Here is an 18,515-nt window from a genome sequence, read left to right on the forward strand (position 1 = left end):
GCCCAAGGGCGGCTGCTAAAAGCGCCCTAATGACCCAAATTGCGGATCCGCCCAATGGCAGATGAGCCGGCGCGGTGGCGTCGACGCTTGGACCGGCCGGGCTCACGAGGTGATTCAGGAACAGGTGCGGCAAGACGCAGATCCTGTGCGCGGCCCAGACTTACGTTTCTGTTCCTGCACCGCGCTCAACGGGCCCACGGCCGCGAAGGGCGTGCAGGCCAGCGCTGGATGCAGCGAGGAAAATTCCTTCTGTCCAGCGAGTTGTTCCTGCATGCGTCTTTGTCGCGTTGTGGGCCTGTTGAGCGATTTGCTGAACCACACGACGGACTTGCTCGCCCACACATGTCCTTCGGCATTTCGAACCTGGATCCACATGCTCGCGCTGCAATGGGTGCCGTGTGCGTTCCTGACTGCTCGCATGTGCCACAGGGCGGACTGTTGTCAACCGCAGCAGCTGTCAGAACAAGATCGCGAAACAACGAAGCAGTCCGCAAGCGCAGTGCATGGATCGTGCTGGCTGATTCACGTGTCGCAACACCATAGGATGACCGCACAATCAATCTCGCTGCGTTTGCGTTGCCCGTCGCGCGACAGAGGGCGAGCACCTTCGTCCCGAATGTTGCGGGCACGCTTTGTGAGCCAAGGGCCATTCTAGCCGCGCCCTGCATCTCGTCGCGATTCAGACCTGACGTCTTTCAAGATGCGAATGACAGCGTCTGACTGTCGTCGATTCAGCTTGAGACTACTGCCAGTACGTTGCAGTGGCCAAAGATTCTGATGTACTGGTGGACGAAAGCGCGCACCATCCCCACATATTCCTCAGTAGTGATTCGCTCGATCGCCTACATGACACTATAAGCGGCTAAAAGAGTCTTCGAGCATGGATTTCGAATTCCATCCGTTCCACGTCTTGGACGTTACGTGGTTGGGTCGGGCGAGGGAGCCGATCCATGCGTAGGGCGAACAAAAGTCGATGCAAGGCATGCACTTTTTATGCGGGTCCTGCATATTCTCTTACAGAGAGCAAGCGGCACAGGTCAGATTCCTTTGCCACAGCTGTAGTTTTCTTCTTCCCCTGCCACCTCTGTCATCACTACTCGGACACTATCGCAACAAGCCTTCTTGGGGGCTATCGGGTACCTTGCTACGTGCGCTGCAAGCATGGGTGCATGCATACACCCAGTTGCGCGGGAATACCTTGCTGTCTTTGTTCGAATAAGAGGAGATCCAGTCGCATGGTGAAAGCGACTTGCACGCTTCTACGATAAGTAACGAAAACCATCAGGAATCGGTTCCCCAGTTTTAGCCATGCCACCATTGACTAAAAGTGTACGGAACTGGGGGTTTGGCAGCAATGGGACCCATCGCCCGAATGCGGATGTTGTCCGAGCGAAACCTGCCCAGGTTGCACCATTGCAGGCGCCCCAGGCCGCGCGTGCAGGCTACAAGGCAGAAAAGGAATTCTCACCCTTTCCCGCGTCGGAACCAGGTCAACAAAGTCTGAGCCGGGCCTGCGACCATTGGCCTTGCAAGCATCCAGCCTCCAGTCCGGCACGAACCCGTCCCACGTTTTTTTGCGGGTCGCGCAAAGATTTAAAGTCAAAGTGTCTCGTGATGTGCGTGCACAAGTGGGGACGGTGTGCTTCGAGAAGAACTTGCATGGCCAAAGAAGCAAGCACAGCCCGATTATCGCTCCGACTTGGCCGCATTCTGACGGCATCGAGAGCATGCATTTGGGACGCAGCATAAGCGGCCCCCGGGGACGACTGTTCCCTAAGCCAAACCGGAAGCTGATCCGCACCTTGTTATCGATTAGCTGTGCCATCTTGCTCGTGATTGTCACGTCTGGAGAACAAGTACCAGGGCGAGAATTGCCTAGATCTGCGTCGCATTCATGTCGAGCAGTCTTGACTTGGCGCGGCACATTCCGATTATCTTCGAGTCTGCCAGACCTCGACACGGAAGCGTCATCGCGACGTTTCGCTTAATGGTTGGACAACAGGCTCTGATGCTGGTGCAGAGTTTTTTTTCCCCTTGCGTTCTGTGTGATAGGATGACTGCCTGGTCATGTCTTGGATCTTCCAGCGCCAAACTAAGGCAGACCTATTGTCGAGCGAATAGAACGTGGACTAGTTTTTTGCAGATTTTTTGATCTAAAAGCACTCCATTGGATTGTTGCTGCCGACGTAGACACATTCTTGATAATAAACCTGGCATCGTGGAGTGCTCCCACCAGTAGGACCTACATTAGCTTATTGAGATGTAGAAAAATTTTGATCATGGCCTCAACAGTTGGGCAAACATTCCGCCCCCGGGATTTGATTCTGAAGAAAGTCACACCGCATTCCTAATCCTGTTTGAGGTCTTGGTCAAGAAGAGGGTGGGGAGCCGGGGAGACTTCGGAAAAGAATCGAAAACATGTGCCATCACGGAAACATCGAATACTGGATCGCGCTGGATTCATATCCATCAGCCTCGTAGTGCACTCTCTTATCCACCAGGAGCCTATGGGGAGAACAATGTGGATGCAAGAGTAGCTAGGTGCGTTAACCCTCTGTGAGAGGGCTTGCCGCTCTTCAGGTTGATCCTTTATCGGTATCAATTCTTCAGCCGAGCTCTTGTCGTTCGTACCTCCACGCAAAGTACGCATTGCAAGTGGGTTCTACTGCTCAGTAAATAGCATACCATATTTTCAGCGCACGTTGAACGTTGCTGTGTTTGTCTGTTGTAGAGGTGTCGTTAGATTTGAGCCGTTGTCGCACGTGCTAGGTCGCAGCTTTCCTAACGAGATTGGGCATGACGCTCAGATCTTCTTTGACGCTCTGGGAAACAGTCAAGACTTCGAAGCGCATCTTCATATCGTTTTGCATTGCTCAGAGGTTTTACGAATTTTTGCTGCGGTGTGAATGTCCGTCACGTGATGAAACTTGCTTGCAAATGCCCATCCAGGATGAGCTCGATGGAGCGTTGTCCGAATCCAAACGGCAAAATGGGTCCCAACCTTTTGGCTACAATCACCTGCTGCATGGAAAGCATATGCCTAATGATGAAAAGCCTGTTGCTGGAATTGTTAATCGACGACAGGATATTTTACTAGAGCAAACGCATGAAAGACCATAAGAGGGAGCTGGAAGGCTGGGGCAAGTGCGAAGGTCTAAAACTGGAAGGATAACCTCAAAATCCACAGCCGGCGCTATCGCTTAGTAGGGAGACGGATCAATTCAACATGGTGTTGATGGTGTTGCTTCTAACACTCAAAAGAAAGTCTCGATCTTGATGCATCAGTGGGTTTAAGTAGCGATACCAGCTAAATTCAACAGTTTCGCCGTATGTGCTTTCTTTGCACAACGTCGTCTCCAGAATGAATGGAGCCCACCACGAAGGACCGTGTTTATGGTGTTTATGCGACAAAGTTCCCTCCACTTCACCTGCAGAGCAGCGGTGAGTCAGATTGACTCAAGCAGCTTACAAGCCCTTTCCGTTGATTGCCTTAAGCTCGACATCGCTAGGTTGGATGGTTTAGCATTTGTACAAGTCAGGCCTAAGGGGGAGTCGAGTGCCAAATTGTGCAGGTGAAGAAAGCTTCGGTCAGCTAGACACGACGTAAATGCCAACACAAGCGAACTTTTGCGAGCAAATCGGGGTAAAACAGGTCAGACTCACAACATAAGTGTCTGAAGGCATGTTAGCTTCCGAATGCACATGAATCGGAAAAGACTTACAGCATTGGCGGGAATCAAGCCAGGATAACCTCTTCAGAACCGCTTAGCGGAGAGTCAAGTACGACACACGATGAACATACCGTTCGCCGTAGGCATAGTCGCCGGAGATGACCAGCCTAGACTTCTCGCCCAACGTCATTCCTTCGTTCTGCTCGTTGCCGAGAATGCCTTCATCCCATCCTAGAATCCGTTCAGCACGTGCGAACAGCATCGGATTGCGCGTATGCATCTCACCGCGAATGACGCGACCAACGCCAATCTTCGTGTTGAAGTCGCCCCTTCCCACTGACGAGTCGAATCTACATCGAGATGATCAGCGTCAGTGTCTTAAAGGCGAGCGAAAAGCCGAAACCCACTGTTTTCCCTTGTTCTCGGGCTTTGACGTGTCGTAGAGCCAGCCAGTGTACTCCATCGTGACTGTGTCGCCCTTCTTAGGCTTGTCCGTGCCGTTGCCGGCCTTGAGGAGAGTCTTTTCTACACCCATTTCTAAGCTTTAGTTTTGTTTATGGAGTGACAAAGCTAGATGTTCTGATGAAGAGGTTGTCTTTCAACAAAATAGATGGGGGTAAAATTCTGCACGTTGAACGGGAGCTAGATCTGACGTGGGGTAGCTGAGATGAAATGGCAGCGCTGACGTCCGCTCCCCACGGGCTTAATGCAGAAAATAAAGAGTAGCCTGCTGTGGAGTCGCTTCCCAATTTTTCAGCTGACGATATTCCTCGGCAGATGCTTGAAATCTAATTCGATGATCGTTTCGCTGTTCTGGACTTGGGGCTCGCTCTCCTATGCAAAGTGATGTCCAAAATGAGGCCTTCCATGAAAAGTGTGGGGTCGACGAAAGTTTGATCATCTTAGCCCCAGCTTCACTTGTCAGAAATAGCCTGCGAAGATTGAAAATGTCTCAGGCGTTATGCAGATGCGGTGGAATCTCCGCTATGCATTCAACGAGAAGAGGCGGACAAGGCAGGCGGCACGATGTCTTTGCTCAATTTTAAGGCGATGGAGGTTGCGAAACACATGCCTCTGCGCCATGTCGTCGGTTAGGACATGGAGCCGGAGGCTGTGTCCTTCAAATCCGTCATTTTCAATGCCCACAGCTTGTCAATCGAGGGACGAAATGCGGATGGAATAGCAGCAACAGATCTGGACAGAAAAATCTGTGAGCAACGTCTGACCTGCTTTGCAGCCTTCCGCCGTGCCACTTCCGAGCGGTGAGACCCCCCAGGCACACCCGTAAGGTTTGTTCTTACGTCGAATCTTCGAACTGTAGAACTTTGTTAAAGGGGAAGCTGTGTGCAGATGCAAGTCAGCCGGAAATGATTTCGACAAGCGAAGCGATGAAGTAGAACGAAGAGCGTCAAAGGCGTAACTGGTAGATGACTCAAGACATTGCGTGGCAGCTGCGAGGACGGCGCAGCTGTCATTCTGTGCAACAGCGACAACACTTACCATTCGACCGGATTTGCAGACGACAACATTTATTTTTTTCAGCGACTATGCGACTCTGGTCTTGAGATGTTTATCTGTTGTCTAACGCCCTTGAGCGGCACGATATGAGTTTCGCGTGAAGCAGATTTCTATTATTTGGGATCGAGATTGGTGTATAGCGAAAATTCGACCTGTCGACTATCTGAAGGCCGACCCCACAGATCGGTAAGACGCGCGAGAGGAATGCAACTGCTCAGACTTTGCTTTTTTTATCTGCAATCTCGCACGCCTCCGCATAGTCATTGGGTTGTTTGGAACAGCCTTGTGAATGGCACATGCCCTCTGGCCAAGGTTGCATGTCTTACAACAACAATTCAAAGCAACAACACACGTGTGCAGAGAGGGGTGTGTCTCTTTACATTATATGCACCTGGCAAACATCCTGAGAACACACACGTCTATTCGATATTTGTCTGCGGTCTGGAATAATTTGCTGCACAAACCGAATCAACGCAAGGCGTGCGGCACAGATGTTCGCAACCTTCGCTCAGTAAACAAGATAATCAACTGTATTCTGAAATCAGCTAATGTTGGACCAAATGGCCCATCAGGCAAGACATTTTTATCAAGAGGTCCAAAAAGACATCCTCTTGACCTCTTCCATGTCGATCGGGACAAATTCGAAATCTGCCTTTAGCGCATCACACTGTGTTGTTCCAACCTTTTGCAACGCGAACAGTCGTGTAATCCCTGCAGCCTCGATGGATGGCAGAACCCGAGCATAGTTGGTGGCAACCTGTTCAACGCCGTGGGAATCGTCTGACAAAACAAACCCCCCTCCCCGACTCACAAATTCCTGCTCCATCGTCAATTAGCTCAATATTCAAACTGATGATGCATAACCGGCAGCACTTGCTTGACAGATCTCAATCTGTGGATAAGGTTCTCTCATTCCTTTCCGTACAGCGGCGGAATTGATTTCAAGGAGACCGCCGTACGAGGCAATGAAGTCTAGATTTCGTAGGATGCGCTCCCACACTTCCGGCATTGGTCTGAAGCTACCGTTCGGGTCATCGCTCAGGAGCCTGATCAGGTCGAAGTGGCCGACCACAGGTGGCCTGAGCGCATGCAGCATTTCTTCCTGTGCGTCGAAGTAATCCTTGAACAGCTGTTCGTCGCTCCCGCCAGCCTTGCGCCGTGCTTGCTCGTACATTGGTCGATCAAAATCGATTGGTATCGTGTGCACGTGGTGTACCGACCCCACGAACAGGTCGAATTTGAATTTAGTCTGCAAATTCTTGATTAAATCAAGGGAAGATGGCCGTATCCATTCTGATTCGAATCCGATCGGAAGATGTATTTGGTCTCCATACTTTAACCTTAGTCGCTGGGCTTCCTGGTAGTAGTTGTCGAACACTGCGGCCAGAGCTTGAGCGTCACGGTAATGTTCAATCTACATTCATTGCGTCAGCAAGCTCCCAGGATGAGATAAGGGTGGCTCAAGAAGCTAATGCTACGCCATTGCATTGCAATATGTCAGTTAAGTCTGCATGACCGTCGGGCCGCGGACCAATGCGTCAGTGCATAGCATACGCCATCGAATAAGAGATGTAATCAGCCGGCAGATTTGTCCAATTGCATACTTCTTCCGGATACAAGTCCTCCAAATCACGAGGCATGTGCTCAGTCAACGCAAACGTTTTCATTCCCTTGGCTATCGCCGTTTGTATTACTTCTTCGAGGGAATCCTTTGCATGTAGGCAGAATTGTCCACAATGGCTGTGATGAGAGAATGGCATGCTTGTGAGAGAAGCCTCCGCTGCTGCTCAGTAGGATTTGGGCTCACTGCTAGGACGGCAAGTTTGGAAATTCGCAAGATGTTTTTAAAGCATCGATTTTGATTTGGCCGCAGCGTCTGTGAGAACTGAGCCTAGGTACGTAAATTTGACTCATGCAAGAGGCGCAATATCAACACGCAAGGATTCTGGTAAACGAGTGTAAACCGTTTTAGCAAGCGAAGAGATCGTTGTATCTGATGCTTGTGAGAACACCAAATTCAAGCCTTGAGAAGCGTTCAGGAACAAGATGTTCGGTTACAGCTCCCGTTGCACCCCGAAGACCGGCGGGTCGAAAGCTTTGGTTGCAGAGTTTCCGGAAACGGTCATTCCTGAGATGGACGTGCGCCAATCAAATCGCAGAATGCCCCACACGCTTATCTCACTGGCTGATGACGGGGAGATCTAATCGTGTATCGTGACAGCTTTCAGTCATTCATCGCTCCTACGGCCCCATCACAGAGGCCGCTTCCCGGTGTAGGGCCTTCTTTACCAATTGTTCACTTCATCAAAGCTCATCCCTGGCCTATTCTAGTCTCCCATTCTGTCCGCCTTTTGTTTCGAGGCTGAACCATATCCGCCATGGTGAATACTCGACCTGCGTACACGCACATTGCGACCGAGAACACCACGTTTGTAGACGTGGCAGCATGGACGCGACATGCTATTGAAGCCATGAATGGCCTCTCACTGCACTCCGATCCGAATGCTCCTGCTCCTGATACTTCGGGAGCCACTGTCGCAGTGCAAATACCCCTCGATGACAACCCTGACAGGCCAACCGCCAATGGTGAAGGCATAACTGCTGGACAAGCCGTGCGCGAAGGTTATGTCCTTAGGCGTAAGAGCAGTCAACGCGACAGTATGCGCCGGCGCGATGCTCTCTTGAAAGGCAAGGAGGGAAGCCGGCAGAGAAGGCGCTGGGAGAATGGTATGCACAGCCTGCTCGGCATCAAAGTCTGTATATGCTGATCAGTTTAGACCGTCTGATTGGCAATCCTCATGCTGAACCACCTTTGCCTTCGGACTGGGAAGTTCGTCCAACCTACCCTGTTCACCACGTGCCTTACTATCTCGCGCCCCTGTGGGATGCACGCTTTGCCAAAGAATCTGCAGCACGTCGGGAGGCGGCGCAGAAGAAGATGCGGAACCAAAGAGATACCGTGGAAGGAGCTGGCACCATTCCCAAGGATCTAAAAGAGAAGTTGAAGCGTGCCAAAGGCGCGAAAGGGCTTCTGCAGGATCTGGAAAACGAGATTCGCCATTTCGTCGCGAGCTGGGCCGCCCGTGAGAATGAGGAAGAGTGCGGGCACACAGATTCAGAAGACGATGACATTGTCTTTATCGGTCGGCAGGGTCAATCATCCGATAGACCGTCTTCGGCAGGAACTGACGACTTTTTGGAGCCAGAGAAGCTCATCTTCGATTCCCTAGAAGGGGATCAAGGTGCTAGCTTTGGCCGATGGCTCGTACACTCGATTGGCCAATACTACGGCTTAGACACTTGGAGTGTTACCGTCGGCAATCCTGCTCGGCGTGAAGCCTATGTTGGCATCAAAGAAGTCAGGCTAAAGACGGGCAAGAAAGCCTCGAAAATGCCACTCCCAAGACCACTCTGGGCCCTAGTCTAGCTTTTCCGAGTATCCTTTCGCACGCGTCTGCACTGTTTTGGCTACATAGACTGTAAAGATCGCTCGAGATTGCCTTGTTCAATGCACGATTTCTTCGTAGACTGGAATGACTCAAGTTCACTTTGTTTCAAACTCGTGGTGTAAATTTGCTCCTGTCATCTATTTTCATGGTGCAATCATGCGACTTTCGTGTTTTCCACTTAGGGTGCTCCCCTGTACCTTGTTCTTAATTAGGCTAAACAATATGGATCAACGGCTCTTAGTAAATGCATTGATGCAAGCAATTTCATTTGTCGCGTTGGATCTCAACTTCCCGTTTCATCATCACTATCACTATGCTTTTAAGTCTAGTATAAAAATATGGACATTAAACAAAAACACCAGAGCCCACAACCTAGACACTATCCACGGTTTTTTCCCTGCAACCCCAAGCTCTTGTTCCTAGGTCTTCTCTTGCTCTTAGTCTGGTTCAAGATGAATGCGCAAAGTCATCACGACAAAGGCTCTGCACTATTTGGCGTCTATCATCCAGTTGATGTCTCGACTTATAGTGAGATCTACCCCGAAAATCCCGGTCCGGCTATACAAGAAATAGCGAAGCTATATAGTGAATTAATCCGACAGTTCATCAGCATGCGATATCTTAACGCTGAGGATGTCCACTTTCCACCGCACACAAATCCCCGTGTAAACCTGTCTTTGCCGGCAAAATATGGTCTTACCAAGGACGTCGTGGACCTGTACCAGATGATCCCGTATGTCACTGCCGAGCCGAATTGGAATTATGGCTCCGACCATGGTGAATTCATTATGGGAGGTGAGTTTTTGGAGGATCTGCGCAAAGGCGATGCGGACTGCGAGCAGCAAATCATCGACCCGACGTACGGAATTGATCACCTATATTGGGAGCTATCGAAGGGAAATCACAAGCAATCCAGCTGGGATGACGAGAACGGCCCATACATCCGACCATGGTACGCAGTGCTAAGCTCATGTGGCAACCACGGCAGCATCATGGTACTCGACACGAAAACACGTGAGGCCAGTTGATTCGAAGACAGTGATGAACAAACAAACTAAATTGATATGTAGATAATATGTGGCTTGTTTGGCAGCTGGAAGGCTCGTCGGATCCGTTCTTCACAAATGGTGACCACAGTACATATGGCGAGCCCAAGACATCCAACGTAAATGATCTCCAACGATATCCAAGCCGGTCCGCTACTGAGTTCCTACGTGACATGATTAAACGATTCAAGTCCTTGGAGTGGATTCCAGGTGGCCTTTACTCTCCTGAGTACGGCCGGGAATACGAGTCTCTGAAAGCCATGTATCGTCAAGCTGGTTGGCCTGACGCTTTTGATAGAGCTGAATTCGACCGACTGCGTGACCAGTTCGAGAACGAAGAAGCAGATTTCCGGCGCAAAACACAGCCACTGAATCGATTAGAAGATTTAAGGGCAAGAGCCGAACGGGAATCGGCGGCCAAGGCCACGATCGAAAAGCTTCAGAACGAGCTTCGAATTTCAGAGGAACGATATGCTCGATCTGGCTCAACTGACGATAAAAACCGAATGGAGGAACAGCGGCGCACGCTTGACAAGTGGCGTCAAAGATCTTTTCCCGCATCCCCGGAACAGTGGGCGCAATCTCAAACCGAAATCCAGAAAAGAATCGACGAGCTCAAGCAAGAACAGCTCCTACTTAACGAACGCAAGGGTCGTTTTGCAGGATTGAGTGACGAAGACCACGAAAAGATTCTTGCAGATCGATACTATGAGAAACAAATCGAGATGATGGAAGAGCTGCTGGCAGACAAAGATCAGGACGCTCGTGTGGAACGGGAGGAAAGAAATGCCAGACTGGCCGCTCGCATGGTGTCGCAAGAAGTCATCGAGAAATGGATTGAACGTCAGATCAAGTGGGGTGGGAAGAATGACGAGTGGAGGAAGAAATGGGAGCATTGGTATTCTCAAGAGACGTAATTGCCAAGGAACGACCCGCCTTCGAGACATTCGTGACGAGAACGGTCCGTCCATGTAGAAACAACAGCCTTGATAGAGTGTTAGGAGAGTCGTCGTGCAAAATCTGTTAATTACGAAGACATAATTCGGGCGGCGGAATCCACGCATGTTAGCCCACGACCGTTTCAAAAGTGAATGCATGGGAAAATAAACGAACTGGACGTTATTCCATAACAATAAAACGTCCACATACCAACGCAGTGGAGTCTCAGCAGACAGTTTGATTGTATTCTGCTCCGTGACGAGATCATGCTTTGGTACAGGCATCTGGCCAACGAGTATCAGGTTCTTCTTCGTTCTTATGCTGTGACGACGATTCTCCAGTCGTAGAGAGGGATTTTCGTAAATTCCGAATAGACAATATGGACTATTCAACAGACTTGCACTCACGTCTCCCACAAGCCACGAAACCAAGCGGAAGGTACATGTGTCTGTTGGGGATCAGCACTTGTCGTGAGACGAGGGTCAACACGCTGGACGGTAAAATAGCTGATCTTTCCATAACATTTCGCCTACCTAGTCTCTACAGCTTCCGACTTTAGCGTGTATAGCCCATTCTACCATATGCATAGTGCCTGATGTCATGTCCGCTATTTTTAGACTGGAATGAGGATGTAGGTATTTGCGCCGCGAAGATTTTTACGCTTGGATCTTTCATTTCGTATTTCCGCAACGGATACGTGGCTTCAAAGAGCCCCTTTCACATCACATAGGTGCGCATTCCGACTTTTGCGGCGTCCTCGCCTGAGCTTTGTTTGACTCGGAAGAAATGGACTAAGCGATGCTCTCGCCGCCATTACTTTCCTAGCTTAGAAGGGACAATGGGTATGAGGGGCTGAACGCGTGTTACTTCATACCATGAGGAACATTCTGCATTGCCTAGATGTTTGTGTCGATTGAAGTATACTATGAAGTCACTTTCGTAACTTCTGTTTATTGAATATTTAGTCTCGTTGTTCAGTTGAGTGCAGGCTCCGGCCAAGATAAATTTTCCGAGCCAACAACTTAAGTGATCTGCAGGAGCAGGCCACTGCCTCAACCTCTCTTTTCTCTTCTTCCTCACGATGAGTCTTCAGCGAGCGCAAAACTATCTGATGTCCAAGATCACCACCCTAGTTCTCCTATTAGCGTATACCTAATGAATGAGCAGTACGGCAAGACTGGCAGCTAAATAAGGCAGCCAGCAGACGACCCGATGTATACTTTACGGAAACGAAACCATGGAGAGATAACCCTTGAGGGATCATTGGCATCCTCAAGGAGTGCAGATCGTGTGTGAGGTGTCCATTTACAGCGACCAGGAGTGAAGTAAAGGCCTTTTCGAGTCTGTAGGAAGGGGGATTCTAGCGTGTTGACTGGCTGACTCTGATCCAGCCACTCGGACTTTCCTTTTGACTTCTTTCAGAAACGATGGGGAGCCTGTTCTCCAAAAACAAATAAGCGCTGGAATATCTGAGGGCGCTTTTCGATGAATCTAGTTGCGATGGGCGATGGCCATGGCCTGCTTCAACCTTGGGTCTAATTTCAGAGACCGCCGCATGGATCACATTCAACTGCAAGCCGCTACATGCAGTGCTCACATCACGACGAGGCATCTTTAATGAGGCCTGTTGAGCCGAATTGGACATGAAGAGATGCTTTGTTCTTGTCGACGCATCTTATCCCAATTTCTTGTTGCTGATGACTTCGAGCAGCCATCGACGAAATTGCTTGCACCCGTCTGCAATTCGACATCATGTCCAATGGCGTTGGCCAAGCCAACTATGGATTACTGTCCGCATGGTGCTCTATGGCAACCAGGAAACTTGCCTCTATTGCCGGAAGTCCCACGCTTCGCAGGAAGCGCCAAGTTTTGGTATCGAAAACTGCTTCCCTCTGTTCGGCCTTCTGCTAATGATCCACTCATCAAGAAGCAACTGAAGTAAACCAAGATGACCAAAGTGATTTCTTCAGATCATAGAAGGCAATTAGCGATACTTGGGATTCCAATAGCGCATGAATATTTCTCATAGCACCAGCACAGAACAAATTGTTGCGGCCTGTTGGTGTTTTCCTCATTGGTGGAGCTGCAGAAGAGTAGTGTACTTCATCCTTGGAATCGTGACCTGAATGTTGCTTGCAATCTGCTTGGTCATTCGCTCATATTGGTCTTTTGAGCTCATATGACTCCCGGCCCTTGTACACCGCAAGGATGCACAATCAACGCAACATATGTAACACCTTTACCAGACACCAATACATATCTACTGTATTGGCTTCGTGCTTATACAAGCCTGAGAATAACAGGAGTAATGCTCAATTGCGTGTTATGCTCGGCAGTGTTTGAAAGAGTCGGAGAGAAAACGGGAAGCCGCTCATTGAAAGCGTCACGCGTGCCTAGCAATATGCTGTTGAAGAGACTGATCAAGACCTCGTATCACGCAAGAGCTTGGCAAGTGATTTAATCTGATCGAAATTTGACGTGGAAGTTTTCCGTTAAGAGCTTGGAATTTGACATGGGACAAAGAAGATATTGAGTTCCTTGGGCAAAGAAACTCCTGCCTCATTAGGGGAAATCACACAAAGTCCGTTTCCCATTTGTTGTTGCGGATCTTTGCCTGGCTTTACAGGATTTTCTGCCGACTTAGGCAAATTCTGGCGCCAGAGAGAATTGGGATTCTCTGAAAATGTGTCTGTAGACCCAAGCTCTTTCTCTGTTCTATCCTGTCGAGGTTCTTCGGATTATTTTTCTCTGGAGCAAGCCAGCTCGACAAGAAAATATTTGCTGGTCGTGCAAAGTCATGATGCGAGACAACTTTGCTCGGGTCGGTCCTTGAACACGGCGCCTAAATCTTTATGCCATTGTTTGGCTTTACAAACAGCCCTTGTTTGTCGGAAGAGCCATGTCGCGTGGCATCTCAGAGCACTTTTCTGAAAGCCCATGTGGTATTAATACTCTGCCAGCTGTCCGGGACTTTCTCGCCGTTCTGTTGGCACCCCAGCATCCATGATCTGCTGTTGATTGCAGGTCATATTCTGCATTATGCTGATATTTTCCATATTGCTGTTATTTGGCGTACACAATTTCGCGTCGTCCCCGCTGTCTTCTAGCCTTTGACGAATGGAAAGGGGGTGATGACTTACCGAATATGATTCAGTGCTGCCCTGACGCCGGAATTCTAATTGGCTCCGACACACTGGAGAGCGGTTTGTCCAGGAGATAATACGGTGTTATCCAGGTGAGCCGCATGCGTGTCTCACTTCCAACCCAGCTTTGGTGGCCAAACTGGACGTGGTTGAAATCCCATTCTTGCCGACCTATGTCTTGTTCTCGTGCTGGTCCTTGCCCTTGTGATCGCTCTGCAGCTGTTGCTGGCGCTGGTGTGGCGGAGGACATTGTTGCGACGACGATTGTGCTTGTGGCGGTTGTGATTGCTGCTGCTGCTGCTGTTGTTGTTGTTGTTGCTGTTGTGTTGGTGGTGAGTGGTTGGATGTTGGACATTCAAAAGACTGAGAAGACGCCGCCATTGAACTTCTCATATCGGCAACTGGAGGTTAGTGGAATGGAGATGCGGCAGAACCCAGCAAATTGTCTTCCGGGATGACTTAAGACATACGTACGATTGGCTCGGGATGATCTTATGGTTGAAGCATCTCTACAGCTTGACGCAGATTTTGAGTCAGCCTACGCCGATACAAATGACACGTTCTCATTCATGCGCTGAGCATGGACTTCAATGGGCTGTACTATTGCAATCATGGATCTTTGGTCCTTAGCAAGCTTTTGCATCTTGGAATAGGGGCTTATGTTTGGTCTCAAAGCCAGTGCCGTCACGTTCTGCTTCACTCTGGGTCGGAATATCACCATATATTTCATGCAAAAACTCCTCTCCGAAAGCAGTTCTAACGGAGCAGAGCTAGTTTGCTGCTACGTGAAAGAGCACCTGAAAGATAGCGCTGGCCAGGGTTGTCAAAGCAGGTTGAATAAAGGCTGCATCATCACTGCAAGGGCATCGGTTCATAATCAAGAGGATATTGTCTACACTATCGTGCTTCGAGGATTAAGCCATACTGGAATACTTTGGGAAGAGCACGGATGATGCTTCCGATACATGGATAGAATGTCTGGTATATATATCAATTAACGCAGAATATCTAGTACCCCTCCAGAGATACCCTAGCCGTCACGCGTCGCCAAGTTCGTTCAGGTGCTGCACTAACAATTCAATAATCTAGGGATCACTGCGGGATAACAGCAACGCCGGCTGAGATTGGCGGTCGCAGACAGGTGACGAGGGACGCGGGTCCCGCGTTTTTTTTTTCTCTTCTTATTGGCAATTTGAATCTGGACAGGACCAGCAAAAAGTTTTTTTTGTCAGTCTCATGCCGTCCTATGGGTATCGTGCATGATTCGAACTCGGAGCGATGATCTATGCTAGTCATGTTGCAGCAAGTAACGTGAATAGTGCTGCTTCAAATACCCATTCACTCCCAGAAGCTACTCGCAACGTCACTTGCGAACACTTGTAGCTGTACGAGCGTGCTAAGATTCAGAAAGGGACTATGAGAGCAAGGCACATGGCTATATTTCATTACTTTTCTAGATGCGGAGATTCCAGTGCAATGAAGAACACCGTTGGCCACACGCTTGTTCTTCGCTTGTACTCTGAATATGAGCTAGGACATGGGAAGGCCATAGCATCAGATGACGATGAAGAGCTGCAAAAGCAGGATTGTTAGTTTCAATCAAACAATCGACGCCATCACAACGTATCAAGCAGGTTCTGACAATACGTGCATGTAGGCAAGTTATGGATTTTGTTCCAAGGACTCTGAACCCCACAAATTCTCGATCTTCCAATACCTATGGCTTGGCGGTGACGGCTGATATGACTGTCGCAAGTTACGACTGCAGCAAACCAACTGAAGACCAAAACAGGGGCTTTGTCGTTTCGTTTGTTTCTTTGAAGCATAATTTCAAAATGCCAAACTTACACAGAGTTATCGACATTGTTCTTCCTTCGTACCTTCGCCTGTAGGTCTCAAATATGGTCGCGTGTTCAGATTTTTTATCTTCTTCCTATCCATCCGCCAAATCGATCTCAATCAGCATAACAAGATATGAAGATTCATATAGTAAATGTAATTGCTTTAGACCGTGACTGAAAAACTCATCCTATAGCAGGCCACTAATTAACCATCTGAAATAGATGTGTATAATACTCTAAGTAAGTTGTCTTCTTATGCGGTCTAGCTAATCAACTTTGGTATGCGGGAGTTACCAGTGTAGCTTGGTTCACTGCCTGCAGGACAATAAGGTCACGAATGTCTCGACTTCCGTGCGGCAAATTCGGTTCATGAACCACGCCTCTCTGCAGAGGAGACACAGAACCATGTTTTTAAACAATTTATTTCGCCTCTCATCTGATTCATCACCAAACCTTGCACGCGCTCCTTGCCTAGAATAAGAGCATGCAGAATCATCGACCAAACACGGAGCTTGTGGACAAAGTATGTGGATCGTGTATATTTCCTACGTTGAACAGCAAAATATTGTCAAAGATGACTCATTGATGCGATTTTTAACATGTACGAGGAGTGCTATTACTTCATGAGTCAAGGGCTTTGCACAAACAAGAATATTACTGCCCTGCTGTTGATGTCTGAACATACTCGTTGAGGCTGTGTACACCTGACAGACCTTCCGAAACGTACTGGCTCGCAACATTCTTTATTCGAGAAATGAAATTTCTTGTCAAAAGTTTGAGTTGAAACAACGCAGATGCTGACTCCAACTTGCGCTTTGGTGTTGCATAACGAAGATATTGGTGCCATAGTAGCAGGATGTCTGATTACAAATGGATTGAAGAAAAGACACGAGATAAGTCTTTTCACGTTTTCAGAGCCCATGTAAAAATTACGCTCTGCTTCAAATTTTTAAGAAGATACAAATATGCGTCAATAGCGCCGGATGATTCTGAAATACGTATGTCCAAGGCTGAAGGCATGAGCAAGTTGCAAAAGCAACAACGGCGGCGATGGTACATTTTAACGACTCGTTCTAATGAGCGAAGTCAACAACGATATTTGCGTAGGGATTCGGATTAGCTGGATGCATGATGCACATGAGGGAAGAGCATAGTTTGCATCAAATTCTTCGTTGACAGCCTTATGTTGAAGCCAAATTAAGCATCACGCTCGGGCCATCTTCAAAATTTCCCAAATGGGACGCACTAATATTTGAGATTCTCATCGCCCTTCTAACTCGGGCAGATACCTTGTTAATATGGCTGACGAGCCTGCTGCAATGCCATTGCCCCGTCCTATGCCGTCGGCGCTTAAATTTGATCTTCTCGCGAAATGCTCAACCACTAAAGCTCGAGCTTCAGTTCTCCATCTACCTCATGGACCTGTCAACCTGCCCATTTTCATGCCAGTGGCTACCCAAGCGAGTCTTAAAGGCATAACTCCAGAGCAACTTGAGGACACAAGCTGCAGACTGTGCCTGAACAACACGTACCATCTTGGCCTTAAGCCAGGTCAGGCTGTGCTTGACAAGATCGGCGGAGCTCATAAATTGCAAGGATGGAATCACAACATCTTGACCGATAGTGGTGGGTTGGTGGCTCTCTGATGCATGTGAAAATTAACAAAGTGGGAAATTAACGAATGGCGCTTTGTAGTTTCCAAATGGTCTCTCTCCTGAAGCTTGCCAAAGTTACTGAAGAGGGGGTTCGTTTCCTCAGCCCTCACGATGGGACCCCAATGCTTCTAACCCCCGAGCATTCAATATCACTTCAAAACAGCATCGGATCAGATATTATAATGCAACTTGATGATGTGATAGTGACAACATCCCCTGACGAAGCTCGGATGAGGGAAGCCATGCACCGCTCGATTCGCTGGCTCGACCGTTGTATTGCCGCCCACAAGAAGCCGGAATCGCAGAATCTATTTTGCATCATTCAGGGCGGATTGAACTTGGATATGCGAAGAGAGTGCTGTCAAGCGATGATTGCAAGGGACACACCTGGCATTGCCATCGGGGGCTTGAGCGGCGGAGAGGCGAAGGACCAATATTGCAAAGTCGTGGACACATGCACAGGGCTTCTACCTGAAGGAAAACCCCGATATGTCATGGGAGTTGGATATCCTGAAGATTTGGTCGTGTCCATCGCGCTGGGAGCTGATATGTTTGATTGCGTTTGGCCTACGCGGACAGCGGTATGATATGATCCCTATCGTGCCACCTCCATTTTGGTTTTCTAATAGAGTGACAGCGATTCGGAAATGCCATTACGCCGAACGGGGTGCTAAATCTTCGGCACAAGAGATTCGCGGATGACTTCAAACCCATACATCCAGATTGCAAATGCATGTCATGCAGACCCCAGTCTGAAGGTGGGCTGGGCATCACCAGAGCACAGATACATCATCTCGCAGCGAAAGAAACAGTCGGAGCACACGTGGTCACGATACATAATGTGCATTATCAACTAGACCTGATGCGACAGGCAAGAAACGCAATTTTAGAAGATAGATATCCACAGTTTTTGAGAGATTTTTTTGCGAGCTACTATCCGGATGGGGCACCTCAATGGGCGAAAGATGCATTGGCCGGAGTTGGAGTAGAATTGTGAGGCTTCTAACAAAGACCTTATTAGATGAAAGTCTGAGTGACGCATGCGGACGCGCGAGTGGCTAGCTCAAATTGGAGCTTGTTACGACAACACGGACAGTATTAATCTGTCTCGCAATTAAGTGCGAGCTTGGTAGATTATATCTGATATCTAGATATCGAAGGACAAGACATTTTCTGGCCGTTTATTCCGTTGAAATTCATTATGCCAAAGGCATGTAAGTGATCAAAATTTACAAGATGGCACGTGACCAAGA

General features: G+C 48.8%; 5 protein-coding genes across 5 annotated transcripts; 3 read left to right on the forward strand and 2 right to left on the reverse strand.

Annotated features, from left to right (window-relative positions):
• Window positions 1–3,044: 3,044 nt before the first annotated feature.
• On the reverse strand, window positions 3,045–5,079 carry PV09_03161 (uncharacterized protein). The gene is made up of 6 exons (XM_016356323.1): window positions 4,079–5,079; window positions 3,957–4,021; window positions 3,803–3,902; window positions 3,723–3,753; window positions 3,664–3,674; window positions 3,045–3,505 (listed from the first exon to the last, which is right to left on the reverse strand). Exons 1-6 carry the CDS (start codon window positions 4,204–4,206, stop codon window positions 3,466–3,468), a joined length of 375 nt encoding a protein of 124 aa, XP_016215846.1. The 5' UTR covers window positions 4,207–5,079; the 3' UTR covers window positions 3,045–3,465.
• A 497-nt stretch (window positions 5,080–5,576) lies between these two features.
• On the reverse strand, window positions 5,577–7,269 carry PV09_03162 (uncharacterized protein). Its single transcript, XM_016356324.1, has 3 exons — window positions 6,794–7,269; window positions 6,067–6,603; window positions 5,577–6,006 (listed from the first exon to the last, which is right to left on the reverse strand). The coding sequence occupies exons 1-3, from the start codon at window positions 6,947–6,949 to the stop codon at window positions 5,776–5,778; spliced, it is 924 nt and encodes a 307-aa protein (XP_016215847.1). The 5' UTR covers window positions 6,950–7,269; the 3' UTR covers window positions 5,577–5,775.
• A 145-nt stretch (window positions 7,270–7,414) lies between these two features.
• On the forward strand, window positions 7,415–8,873 carry PV09_03163 (uncharacterized protein). Its single transcript, XM_016356325.1, has 2 exons — window positions 7,415–7,916; window positions 7,967–8,873. Exons 1-2 carry the CDS (start codon window positions 7,568–7,570, stop codon window positions 8,614–8,616), a joined length of 999 nt encoding a protein of 332 aa, XP_016215848.1. The 5' UTR covers window positions 7,415–7,567; the 3' UTR covers window positions 8,617–8,873.
• A 47-nt stretch (window positions 8,874–8,920) lies between these two features.
• PV09_03164 (uncharacterized protein) lies at window positions 8,921–10,771 on the forward strand. The gene is made up of 2 exons (XM_016356326.1): window positions 8,921–9,652; window positions 9,709–10,771. Exons 1-2 carry the CDS (start codon window positions 8,977–8,979, stop codon window positions 10,599–10,601), a joined length of 1,569 nt encoding a protein of 522 aa, XP_016215849.1. The 5' UTR covers window positions 8,921–8,976; the 3' UTR covers window positions 10,602–10,771.
• A 6,114-nt stretch (window positions 10,772–16,885) lies between these two features.
• PV09_03165 (queuine tRNA-ribosyltransferase) lies at window positions 16,886–18,442 on the forward strand. The gene is made up of 3 exons (XM_016356327.1): window positions 16,886–17,237; window positions 17,303–17,843; window positions 17,900–18,442. The coding sequence occupies exons 1-3, from the start codon at window positions 16,906–16,908 to the stop codon at window positions 18,257–18,259; spliced, it is 1,233 nt and encodes a 410-aa protein (XP_016215850.1). The 5' UTR covers window positions 16,886–16,905; the 3' UTR covers window positions 18,260–18,442.
• Window positions 18,443–18,515: the final 73 nt, after the last annotated feature.

Source organism: Verruconis gallopava, assembly GCF_000836295.1.
Source record: "Verruconis gallopava strain CBS 43764 unplaced genomic scaffold supercont1.8, whole genome shotgun sequence".
Classification (NCBI taxonomy): Eukaryota; Fungi; Ascomycota; class Dothideomycetes; order Venturiales; family Sympoventuriaceae; genus Verruconis; species Verruconis gallopava.

What these genes read in the sequence shown, in the direction of transcription:
- PV09_03161 (XM_016356323.1), bottom strand. Translation starts at nt 4,206, where the DNA reads ATGGGTGTAGAAAAGACTCTCCTCAAGGCCGGCAACGGCACGGACAAG. An exon ending in CCCGAGAACAAGGGAAAACA is followed by an intron (nt 4,022 to 4,078) that starts GTGGGTTTCGGC and finishes ATCTCGATGTAG; the next exon opens with ATTCGACTCGTCAGTGGGAA. An exon ending in GACTATGCCTACGGCGAACG is followed by an intron (nt 3,754 to 3,802) that starts GTATGTTCATCG and finishes GCGGTTCTGAAG; the next exon opens with AGGTTATCCTGGCTTGATTC.
- PV09_03162 (XM_016356324.1), bottom strand. Translation starts at nt 6,949, where the DNA reads ATGCCATTCTCTCATCACAGCCATTGTGGACAATTCTGCCTACATGCA. An exon ending in AGGACTTGTATCCGGAAGAA is followed by an intron (nt 6,604 to 6,793) that starts GTATGCAATTGG and finishes CAATGAATGTAG; the next exon opens with ATTGAACATTACCGTGACGC. An exon ending in CACAGATTGAGATCTGTCAA is followed by an intron (nt 6,007 to 6,066) that starts GCAAGTGCTGCC and finishes ACGATGGAGCAG; the next exon opens with GAATTTGTGAGTCGGGGAGG.
- PV09_03163 (XM_016356325.1), top strand. Translation starts at nt 7,568, where the DNA reads ATGGTGAATACTCGACCTGCGTACACGCACATTGCGACCGAGAACACC. An exon ending in GAGAAGGCGCTGGGAGAATG is followed by an intron (nt 7,917 to 7,966) that starts GTATGCACAGCC and finishes TGATCAGTTTAG; the next exon opens with ACCGTCTGATTGGCAATCCT.
- PV09_03164 (XM_016356326.1), top strand. Translation starts at nt 8,977, where the DNA reads ATGGACATTAAACAAAAACACCAGAGCCCACAACCTAGACACTATCCA. An exon ending in GGTACTCGACACGAAAACAC is followed by an intron (nt 9,653 to 9,708) that starts GTGAGGCCAGTT and finishes ATTGATATGTAG; the next exon opens with ATAATATGTGGCTTGTTTGG.
- PV09_03165 (XM_016356327.1), top strand. Translation starts at nt 16,906, where the DNA reads ATGGCTGACGAGCCTGCTGCAATGCCATTGCCCCGTCCTATGCCGTCG. An exon ending in ATCTTGACCGATAGTGGTGG is followed by an intron (nt 17,238 to 17,302) that starts GTTGGTGGCTCT and finishes GGCGCTTTGTAG; the next exon opens with TTTCCAAATGGTCTCTCTCC. An exon ending in TTTGGCCTACGCGGACAGCG is followed by an intron (nt 17,844 to 17,899) that starts GTATGATATGAT and finishes ATAGAGTGACAG; the next exon opens with CGATTCGGAAATGCCATTAC.